Source organism: Besnoitia besnoiti, chromosome XI (assembly GCF_002563875.1).
Source record: "Besnoitia besnoiti strain Bb-Ger1 chromosome XI, whole genome shotgun sequence".
In the NCBI taxonomy this organism is placed as follows: Eukaryota; Apicomplexa; class Conoidasida; order Eucoccidiorida; family Sarcocystidae; genus Besnoitia; species Besnoitia besnoiti.
In genome coordinates, this window is record NC_042366.1 from 1,017,952 (window position 1) to 1,029,737 (window position 11,786).

At 53.7% G+C, this 11,786-nt stretch overlaps 2 protein-coding genes across 2 annotated transcripts; both read right to left on the minus strand.

Annotated features, from left to right (window-relative positions):
• Positions 1-676: 676 nt before the first annotated feature.
• On the minus strand, positions 677-1,832 carry BESB_020310 (ribosomal-ubiquitin protein RPL40; the record flags this gene model as incomplete). Its single annotated transcript, XM_029360740.1, has 2 exons — positions 677-859; positions 1,626-1,832. The coding sequence occupies 2 exons, from the start codon at positions 1,830-1,832 to the stop codon at positions 677-679; spliced, it is 390 nt and encodes a 129-aa protein (XP_029216099.1).
• An 8,217-nt stretch (positions 1,833-10,049) lies between these two features.
• Positions 10,050-10,874, minus strand: BESB_020320 (uncharacterized protein; the record flags this gene model as incomplete). The annotated part of the gene is made up of 2 exons (XM_029360741.1): positions 10,050-10,493; positions 10,560-10,874. The coding sequence occupies 2 exons, from the start codon at positions 10,872-10,874 to the stop codon at positions 10,050-10,052; spliced, it is 759 nt and encodes a 252-aa protein (XP_029216100.1).
• Between the last annotated feature and the right edge of the window lie 912 nt (positions 10,875-11,786).

Sequence of the window (11,786 nt, forward strand, 5' to 3'; positions counted from 1 at the left end):
GACCAGCACCTACCTCTCGCGCGTAGTCAGAAAAAATGTCCATTTCGTAGGTTTCCCAGAAGAGATCACCCACAAGCGAGACGCTGCCTGTGCACTACCTCCACTACCGTGCTGAAATAGGCTGAAGTCGCTTCACGTAAGGCTTCAAATGAACCTTCATGCAATAGCGCTTAGCACGATCAAGCAGTGCAGTCCCCAGTGTGCGACCGCCAGTAGGCGTGGGGGCAGTCGGCATTAGGTGTTCGCTATTACAACTGCCGCTTGTCGATCACCTCTATAAAAAGGCTGTTGTGTTTGCATCTACCGCAAGTGTTCAACGCGTCTGCGTTCTCAAGGAACGGCTTCTACAGAATGTGAGGCAGTCTAATGCGGAAGACGCGCAAGGCTCTCCGTGGAGCCCAGGAGGCAGGATACAGCCGCTGATCATCCGCCACACTTCTTCAATAAAGACTCACGCACACACGCATATACGTCTATATACGCGCGTGTCCATACACGATTCCGAAAGTCTTCAGCGTCTGCAGATGGACACAGAAAGACAGTCCGGCTCTCGCATCATTATTGAACACAAGTGGTAGACAGCGGGAAGGGGACCCGAAACCCAGACGCAGAGGAGCAGAAGAACAGAGGAAGAAGGACGAGAACTGTCGAGTTTTGTCCGCGAGGGAACAACTACTTAGTTCTTGGGCTTCTTCTTGGGGCGGAGCTGGTTGCTGTGGCCGCACTTCTTCTTTCTGCAGTTGGTGGCACGGGGGGGAAGACGAGCGTAGCACTTGCGGCAGACCTTCTTCTCGCAGTTGTACTTTTGGGCCAACAGAGCAAGGGACGGCTCGATGATGCCTCCACGCAGGCGAAGGACCTGAAAAAAACACAAAAAGACAAGGTGCAGTAATACGTCTGTCAAACGCCTTTCCGTCGTGGCATCGCACAAAGGAAACACTGCAGAACCGAAGAAGGCATGAGAAGACCCCGGGCAAGGAGTAGCGCAAACGGAGGACCCCAAGTTAACCGAAGCGCGCCCCCGGTGTCTACCACAGCTCTGACCGGCAGCCAGAGCGCTAGCAGTCAACGTCTCCCTCCAACATAATGGAACGACAAAAGCGAATTGGAACCGTTCAAAGCTAATGATGCGAGATATCCCAGTGAACAGATACAGATATAGAGGCCACTCCGAATTGGGCTTGGGAATGATGCGGCGCAGTCGGCGGCGACGGAAGGGCACGTGGGTTGGAACCACACAAATAAGCCTCCACATGGGCGAGAAGACGCCCAATCCTCTGCAGCTCCGCTTATGTTCAAATTACTCTCCATGCGTCACGATGTGCAGACACAGAGGCATCCTCCTGTGCGGTAGTACTACAGTGGACATCCCCCAGACCCCTCAGCCGCGCGCTGATCTTCCGTGTTCGCTCAGTTCTTTCTTCGAGAAAAGCGAGACACACAGAAGGAAGCAGCGTCCTTCCCTCGGCGGCATGTTTTTTCGGTTCGAGGTCTCAGACTCCTTCCCACCACACCCCGTGCATGAGTGAGACACCCCCCGGAGACATTGCATGCCCCTCTAGTCAAGAAAAAAAAAGTAAAACCAGCGTCCAATGTACGCGGCAGATACAATATATTACACTCACCAAATGGAGGGTGGATTCCTTCTGAATGTTGTAGTCGGACAGAGTTCTGCCGTCCTCCAGCTGCTTGCCGGCGAAAATCAGACGCTGCTGGTCTGGGGGAATTCCCTCCTTATCCTGGATCTTCGCCTTCACATTTTCGATGGTATCAGACGGCTCGACGTCAAGAGTGATCGTCTTGCCGGTGAGAGTCTTGACGAAAATCTGCATTTTGGCGACGAGAAGGGAACAGGGGAAAAAAGACGGGACAAGTTACCGAAGAAGGTGAGCAGGTGGCCGGCGAATTCCCCGCACCCGGAAGGTTGCCCGCAAAAGGATGGGACAATGGGTGAGAAAGTTTGACGAAGAAATGCCCGTAGTATGGCGGATAAGAAAATAATGAAAGCAAAAGCAAACTGCCAACCGACAGACACAGCCGACGGAACTCCCCTACCCTAATTCCCAGTGCTTCCAAAAACGCCGCCAACCCAAGGTGACGTGAAGACCACACGAAAAAGGCAAGCGCTCGAGAGGAAAAAACGGAATGTAAGCCGGTGGACGCGACAGCGCGCATGCATGCACAGAGAAAAGAGCAACACCCCACACGAAAATAATTGCCGTCGAGACACGTATCTCGATAAACACAGCCGCAAAACGACAGTCGGTTGAGCACACTAATATTCATACCCGCCGTATGAATTATCGTTATTGGTACTGTTACCGTCAAAGCGGCATTATACTAATTGTTGGCACCGAATAAGGCATTTTGTGTGTGAGGGTCGGGTAGGTATATGATAAGGAAAGAATAGAAATGAGCGCCACTTCCTAGAATTCTTGTGGTATCGTGATTGGACCGCAGCAAGACTATTCTATATTAGCCTATGATCGGTATCGGATGACCCCGTTGCCTACGGGAGTCTGTCTTCTCGCTGCCATCGCATCCGTAGTAGCCGTAGTGCCGTAGGAATTACTAGTACCCCGGTAAGGTAATACACGCAGTGGATGTGCGCTCGGGCGTCCTGAATAGAGAAGGGCAGTCGGCCGGTGCTTGCGTCCTCGCCGGACAGAGGTAGAGCCACCATCTTACCGATCTCAAGATGCAATCTGAGGAAGCCGCTAATCCAGCGTGTACTAAGAAGTGAAATCTCCCCTCCGGGTATTCTCCCCGTCGGTGTCCACTTCAGCTTCATCCAGAACCGTAGGGCGTCTAGTTAGACGGGTAATGCAGGCAACACTCCCTTTCGTGAACCGTAGCACGGCCTGTTGGGGACCTTCCGTTCTGAAACGTCGCGGCATACCGTCTCTTGGAACGGAGCGGCCGCGCTGCTGCCACCTCATGCATTGGGATTGCGACTCTTTCCACCACGAAAGACAGGCCGTTCCCCTCTGGACTGAGGCGCATCACCGCCCTGAGGTGGTAAATCGTGAACGGGGAACCAAGGACGGCTTCAGCCCAGAGGAAAGCAGGGCAGAGGGACTGCTAATGTCCACTGAAAGTGCCCACGGATCGAGGATCCAGAACCGTTGGATTTAGAGTTGATTTTAAAGCGTGATAGCGTTCGGCATCTTTGTCGCCTGGTAGCAACACGATCTCCGCACAGTCAACGTGCTGCTATTATACCCAGATATATAGTTTCGTTGCCGAAAAAACATCTGCATCCGCCGGTTTGTTGTGGGGTAGAACAGGTGGTGTCTTGCGTGAACCGGTGCGAGCAGACGTCATTTCTCACAGCGTCATGGAATGGAAGCTAAGGACTTCATAATTGCAATTCCAGCGACCCCCGTGGTTTCAACATTCTAAGCGCTCCAGGCGCGTCGCCGCAGGAAACCCCAACGATGACCAGGGATGGCGGCGGTTGTTGCCCGATGCAAGCTGTTGTCGTCCCACTCGTCCCGTGTTCCTCAGTTCAATTACTGTTCATTAACTAGGCATGCCCACCACTACAGTAAAAGCACATGGAGCCGGCTGCGTGGACGACGCCCACAGCGCCTGAAAACTGATCCCCAGAAACACATTCACAGGCCGATATGCTGATCGAACATTACTAAGCTGATCGAATGGCGGCGTGCACGCCGCGTCCTGTGTACGAAGGAGCTTAGCAACGATTCCACCTTCCACGCAAAATGGTTACTGTGATGTTTAAATCCAACACTTTTAGCTCTCTTTAGCAGTCCAGTGGAATGGTGGTGAACAGCAATCATAAAGAACGATGAGCAACTATACTCTATCTAGGCCGTACATACCGTGTAGGGCCGATGTGGGGTGCTAATAGGCGCAATGCTGGGGTACGTACTACTCCGGCTCTCTGGATTTTGTTCACGTACACTGGATCGCGACGAACAAAAGGCCAGCGTAGTACGCAGACGAATATGAAACGCCGACACGGGTACGCATGATGCCGTGAGGGAACTGATCACAACGAAAATAGAGGGCCTACTTCCACAGCCTCCTGAGTCGGAATCCGAAGTCATGCGGTGGTTGAAGCTCCGCCGAAACAGAGCAGACTAGTCTGCTATTTCGCTGCACTGTTTGAAGCAGTAAAATCTTGTTTCTACCATCCGGTCGTTGTGACATTCGGAGGTCCGCCGCTTCACAGATGAACAGTGTCGACGCATCAGCACGTGACCACCTCGATATCGGTATTGCAAAAAGTGTGATGGTCCCCTCAGTGCCTGTTTGCGTAACAAGGAGGTTCAGGCAAGCCAATTCCTCAAAGAGGTCAGTAGTGGCATTCATCAAAGGGTTTTGAACCTTCGAATTGAAGGAACAATCACACTGATCGACGACAGCACGCGTTTTGCCGCTGTCACCGGACTCCCCGCCTCCCACACTTGTCGGGAGGGGGCGAGGGAAAAGAGCGTTCATGCGAAGCCTTGATGCAGGTACGACCCCACCGTTTGCTGTCCGTCGCGAAGATGTAGCAGCCAGAGCTTCTTTTCTCCCGTTTCGGGTACAGTTGCATTGCGCAGACGCGCACTGCAATTTCCTCGCTGCGTACTGCATGCACCGAAGTCTGCAGCAGGGCAAAATGTCCTTGGCATCTCAGAATCGAATGTTTGAAAGGACACCCCCCTGCCGCGGCTTAGCTATTGCACGACACATTGTTTCGTGCTTTGACTGGTACGTGAGCTGAGGAGCGGACCCTGCCCGGCTACCCGCCGTAGTATGCATATCGCTGCGCCGGGTTGACAGCAGCCTGCAGGGCGAGCTTGAACCCCGTGACGGTTTCTGTTTCGCAGTATTATACTCTCTCCAACGTTTTTTTTCTTTTTATACATTTAGGTTATTGTGTAGAAACGGAGGGTGGGTCTTGCGCAAATGCGTGCGGCTTTTTAGTCGGTATTTGCTGCCGCGACATAGCCTGCGTCCACGCTGGCTGGTGGTACGAGGTCAACCCGGCTGGTGTCTCGCTCCGAAGGCATTATGCGACGTCAGGGAAAAGTTTTTCCCGTACTGAACCGCGTCACATTTTTGGATCTGGAAGCCATGCTATAGCAAGGAGGCGTACTATTCACTCATGCATTTCACGCTCCGCAGCATATTCGACGGGCGGCCACGGAGAGCCGCTTAGGAGCTAGAACATGTAATTTGCAGAGGGGCTAAGTGGCGCTTTTTAGTTTTTTGTGACCGTCCCATTAGACGTCGCCTCTCAAGCACTGGAGGCCTTCAATATGACCTAAAAGACTCAGGGTGCTCCCACATGCGGGTTCTAGCCTCGCCAGTGTCTCAAAGAGCATCATTTACCGGTAGGTCCAGCCCCCACATAGTATCGTGCTCACTCCCCTTCGTCACGTGCCTACTGTCACACTCAGACAAGTGGCCTCACTCAATTGTTTTTATTGGCTATCTTCTGGCTTCTACTTGCGGTCTGCCGGACCCTCAGGTGCGCGTGTCATCCCTATATGGAACACGTTGTGCGACTGCTGGAGAGGTGCACCGCAACAGATACGACAGGATCGAGAAATATGACGTCAAATTGCATACGCTCAGGTTGCGGAAACGCAGCGCACCGGGACACCTTGAAAACCAGCTAATGCGTGGGAGTCGAAATGCATATGAGACATAACCGGCAGAGCCAAACCTCATAGTTGCTGGTTTTTCCATTAGGTTATGGTCTCGCCCACTTGTATCTGTGTGGAGGGGACGAGTACTCTGAAGATCGGTAGGGGGGCGGCCTGTCAGTCAAGGCGAGTGCTATTCCCGAACTCGTGGGAAGGGAAAGCGTAGCATGGACTGCCGGTATATCTTAAGGTCCTGTTATTCAAGGTATTTACATTGGTTCCGTAGCGGCCAGTGAAATCTTCGGGGAGAGGCCTCCGGGCACAAGTCGGGTAGAGCGGGCGACAGAGGCTTTTTCGTAGCAAGCGTAAGAATACAGTTAAAAAGCTATGAGGAAGCTGGTTGACTCTCAGTCCCCGGCTGTCCAGGCGTGCATGTGGAAAAGTAAGCTCATAGATTCCGCCATATTACTCCAGCATCCCTCTTTTCGGCTTTTTTGGAATTCGTCATACGCACACTCCTGCAAGAAAGATTCACCCAAAACCACATGCGGAGCTCCTACGAGTCAGTGTTGCCGAGTAGGCGAGAGTCCGGCGAGCATTGATTTCCGCGATTCCAGCTCTTCATGCTCTCCACAGCTGCACACTGGCTAATTTCATGCTATGGGAGCAGACTGTTCAATAGTGGCTTGTGCCGCATTCGGATGTGCAGATGTAAAAGAGGATCGCCTGGAGTTGAGGCCGTCGTCGAGAGTAAAAGCCTCTGAGGGAAATTTACTTGACTCTCAGGAGATCCCGCGGCTTTCTCGAAATTACATGGTCCGTGTTTTTCCCCTGTCTTCTCACGACGATGAGAGACTTCACCCGTTGATATGCTGTCGTGTGTGGAACCCGCCCTTCACCACAGTCGTCCGGCGAACTACATCGTGAAACTTTGTGATCCCGGCTTCACCGAGTCATTGCCGCACTGAGCTTAAAGACCAAGAGTTTATCTTTCGGGCGCTACTCCGTATGGTTTCTGCGAGTTTTGACACTCTTGTGCATGCTTCAAGTCTCTGCAAAAAAGTTTCAAACACGTCAAAGCTCATCTGCGCATATCTATCCCTCAAAATCTACAAGGGCGTGTGCAGTCCTTGCTCATTAGTACTGATAGATACTCCTAGTTGCCATTCTTCAATGCTGTTATATTTTTGTAGTTTTGCGGCTGTCAGGACCGACTTGGTATCCTGATCCTTGGCCCTCTCTTCCCGAAGCCGGTTTCAGTATTTGGCGGTTGACGAGTGATTACTTTTTCTCGTTCGCCCCCTGTCTTTACTCGCCAGATGCGTCCGCTCAGTTTTATTGGCCGGATATGATGTCCTCGCTAGACGCATCCGCGGACACATCCACGCATTCCCCGTCTCCGAGAGTCACGAGGATGCTCTCAGCCACACTGCCGAGAAGACAATGAACCGTACCCAGTTGGAGAAACAGAGGAGTTTGAAGAGCTACTGCGCATGTTCCATGAGGCAGAACTGCTGGCGCTGAGTCGGTCCTCACCTTGTGCCGCCTATCATGTCTAGCGCCACGGCTCAAGGTGGTGCGGCTAAAGCCTCCGAGCACACGCTATTCGGCTTCGGACATTTCACAACGGCTATGTCGAAGAAGCGCGTCGAACTCGACTGGTTTGTTGAAGACTTCCACGTGCATCGTACACGAGTCCGCGACAAGGGTACGGGGAACACCGCTGTTATATGAAGCAAGCTCTCTCGGTCGAGAGAGTCATGGAGAGTTGACTGTGCCAAAACTATCATGAGACAATGCCACTCTTTCTTGCATCATCTTGTTTGCTTGCTTATTGCATATGGTTTTGGCTGGAGGCAGGTGTAACGGATTTCCTAGTTTGATTCCGCTGAAGGTCTGATCAGGTGTCAGAAACCGTGCAGGCAGGCGACTTCACACGAGAAAACGCAACCTGTGTCATCTTCCTCCACATACAGTTTCCACTGCATTTTCGCGAGTATCTTTTCCAGCTCTTCCTTCCGGTTGTCCCCCATATCTCTAATCCCCTCTGTTTGATCCTCTCATTCTACCCGGTTGCTAGACGTTTCGCCTTTTTCCGTATCTCGCGGCGGAGTGAAGAAGAACATTCTGCGTGTGGATCCGAACCCTCGACCCCTTATCGCTCCGTCGCCCAAGGAATTTGTAAGCTGACCACCATGGGGAGCCCCGTGCTGGGGCTTAAATCTTTTCCTTAAAGAGCATTACGCACAGCGTTCCAACAGAGTGATCCTACAGCGGGGACAACGCCTGTGTGGGTCCTTCCTGCTGGACCTTCGGGCATATGACTTTTGTACATCAAAATAAACGTCGACACACTCTGCTCACGCCGTCACATTAGGACACTGCTTCCCTGGTTTCGCGCTTCGCTAAAAGCACATACATCGCAGATACGTGAGCCACGTGCGTGTTCGCCCACATGCAGCTCGACATTTCGCTCTAACAGTATGCGGGACCTCTTTCTGATCTTCGTAAGCATCTTTGACTAGCACTCGTACCGGCTGGGTCCGTGCGTATTCTCTCTCAGACAGGCTGCGTGGCGCTTTTCCTCTATGGCCGAACCGCAGTCGAAGCCAACGCCAATTTCACAGTCTCAATTTTGGATGCAAAAGGAAGCGATACGCGACGCTTGCGGCGCCTCCTTCTCGAGAAAAAACAGTTTTCTGAGTCGAGAGCCCTACAAGCGTTTCTCCCAGAACGCTCACCCAGTTCGGGAGCGCCCCTTGACCCACAATGTCAATCCCGCTAAGATCGCGCAGTCTTTGTTTTGAGCCTTAGTATATATAAGAGCACAAGCGGCTCCGCACGAATCCTCTGGTATTCTTGCTTTTGGAAGCGTGAAAGTAGAAATATTAATGCAGAAGTGACAGGCACGCAGCTATGGCATTGTTTCAGGACATAGTGACTTGGATACGAATCTCCAAGACATAAGGAAGACAGGCAACCTGTTTCTCGCAGTTTTATTAACGCGGGCTCGCTGACATCAACAGCTCTCCCGGAGCCCTGGTTGAGGTGGGGGGGGTACGGCTGCAGCCGGCGAACCATGGAAACAGTTCGTGGCGTCTCCACCTATACGAGAAACCTTGGTGCATATGTCATTTGAAGGCTTACAGCCATTCCATTCACACCGGCATGCGTCACCTACATCGCGAACGCTTGCCCACTTTTATGACTTTGAGGACTCAGTTGAGTACACAGGTCATCGCTGGCAGCTTTCTTGACTTCATTTGCAGTTTTACGTTATTTCGATTGCATGGGACGCGCCGCTCTGCCGATCGCAGCTGTCCTCGATAGCTCACACCTCAATTCTACCTTGATACTGCTGAGAACCTGCATGTATGCACATGCTAACAGGACTGCTGTGTGAAATGGGTGAGCACTGATTATTCGAACCGCTGCTTGACTGCGTGGCATACTGCGAGGTCATGCCGTAACCACACTGGCCCGAAACCCTGTTGATATCCGTTGTCTTCTCGCCCCATCGCCGTCGCCGTATCTGCCGCTTTGGCGAATCCTAGTTTGACCACGAAACAGAAAACTCTTCGCTGAAGCTCCCCTCGGCTGAGGCGCATGCTTCCGCAGAAGGGCGCAGCGTACTTGCCTCGTACTACTGGAACAGATGGCTCACTTTGTCTCTAGTGGACGCGGCAGATGACCGCGGGAAACCGACAGCGGGGAAACTTATAAACATGTCTCCGAAGCGACCACTGTGAGTTTGGCATTTCGGTTCCAAAAGCTTTCTCCATTCTCTGGTGTTCCGGAAACTGGACAGGCCATCAACACGTGATGGAACGACGATTCTTCGGTAGTGTGAGCATAAGAAACGCACAATCTTTAACCGAAACAAAATCGACTATCAGCCGCCGGCGGCCTCACGCGTAGAGGTTTTCGCCAGCATCCTCCCTCGCGGCCCTGCCTCGGTGCAAACACTGCACTGCTCTCTGCATCAAAGCTCTCAAATCGTTGTTCGTTTTTTTCCCCTTCCTTGTGCTTGTCTGGTAAATGAGCCTGCCACCCCAAAACTAGCATACATGCATTTATACGTATTTACATATTGATACATGTGTGCTGATCAAGCTGTTTGCTTTCTGCCTCCCCTATGGGTTTGGCCGTTTGTCTTCCCTCGGTCACTTGTCCTGGGCGCCCCGACTCCTAACTCCTCGTAATTTCCCTTCGCACGAAACTCGCCCCCTCGTCGAGCGCAGACCATCGCATGCATCGAGCCGCCCACGTCCTCCCCCATGCATGACGAGTGAGTGCACAGGCGAACGCCTATATCCTGAAGTACCCCTCGCACGTGTTCTACCACTCGCGTTGGCGCACACGCCAGGCGCTGCAGCTCAGTCTTTCGCGGGGCTTCCGCGTGCCCTCTTCCGCGCGGTCGCGCACGCGGCGCCCACCTCCGGATCCTTACATGGGGTCGGCGACGCGGACGCCCAGGGCCTCGAGACCGCGAAGGATGTCGCGGCCGTTGGGCATGCGCCCGTTTTGCAGCGTTGACCACAGCAAGTTCTGCCCGAAGTGGATCTCGAAGGCGTTGCTGGGAATCAGCAGCGACCTGAGGACCTGTGCGCCGAAGAAGGCAGAGATGATGGCTGTCACGCGGTTGGTCTCCAGCGCCTCCGCCCAGTCGGGCAGCCGCGGCTGCTCGCCTGCGCGCCGCTCCGCGACCGGCGCAGTCCAGCCAAAGAAGGCGCAGATTGGTCGGATGAAGACGACGAGCGCGAGGGAAGCCCAGCAGAGGACGTCGAGCAGCTTGCCGAGCGCGCGGAAGAACAAGGCAGGCTGGTAGTCGACAGCGACAATGTGGAACCCTGGCAGGTGCTGCAGTTGGTAACTCAAGAAGTCAGCCAACTGCCTCAGGGCGCCGGCGCTCGATCAGGACGTGCACAGCTGCACCGTCACTTGATGCACGCCCACGTTGCTAGGCAGGGGATTGTCTGGCGTGAAGAGACGGTCCCACAGCCCCGGCGAGGCCCCCGACAGCGGCGCGCCACCAGGTGTGCGCGCGCCGGGCGTCAAGAAGAGGCCGTCCAGCAGAGTTCCGACAGGCAGCGTCAGCAGAAGCACCACGGCGGCGACGAGCCACGTCGACGCTGCGGGCGCCAACGGGGCCCCTGCAGGCGGCGCAGAAGGCGCAGGACCGCTCGACTGCGACGAGGACAGCGGAGCGACCCTCGGGTATTCGCCCGCCTGCTCGCCGCGAGGGTCGGCGCCCGCTGCGGGGGTCGCCATTGCGGTGAATGACACGAAGGGGAGGCCCGCGGCTTGTCTGTCGCCAGCGAGAGAGAAACGCACAGGCAAACGGAGAAAGGTCGAAGAACAACGCGAGCACCAACCGGCTCGCTGGAAACGATTTCCGAAGGCGAGTTCTCAGTCCGGAGCTTCAGACTCCGCGGGACAACGACGCGGACAGTCGACTGTCTAAACCACAAACAACATATCTAGAGCCTTTTTCGAGTCTGGTTCAGTCTCTCTCTCCACTGCCCAGTCAGTCTCGAGACGGAGTCCTCGCGAGAGAACGATCGCCAAGAGCGACTGGAACCGAAGAGAGTTCGCGCCCAGATATTCCTCCTGCAGGCTCAAGCAAAGACGAACAAAAAAACCCTCCTTCTTCCGAAGTGAGATCCTCTCTTTTTGAAACAAAGGGTGCAAACTTCCAGGCGACCCTATACCAGAGTTCCACCGGACACGCTGCTCATTGCAGAGGACTCACGGCACGCAATGCAGCTGCCGCGGCGAACAGCATTATTGCGTTGTATAGGCACTCAAGTCTTTTTCTGCATGCACACTGTCTCGTGCTTCGCTTGTTCTTGGAAAAGAGGGTGTGGCAATAGCGGTTACTTTCTCTGCCCATATATGCTTACCTCGCCTTTCTTTGACCTCGTCCAAGCCTTTGCTTCATCCTCCGGTCCGAGTCTCCAGTCTCAGTTTCGCCGGTCGCGCTCGCCATTTCTTTTCAAAATCGAGACAGGACAAAGGTCTCCTCTCGCTTGTCGCGCTGCGCACATTCTTCCTCGCGAATGTAAGCTCGTCAGCATGGAATTCAACTCTCAACACCCATAAATCTCTGCGTTATGGTGTTTGGCTATTGCGTTCTCGTGCCATATAGCCGCATAACTTCTTGCGAAAAAAGCTCTATTCAGC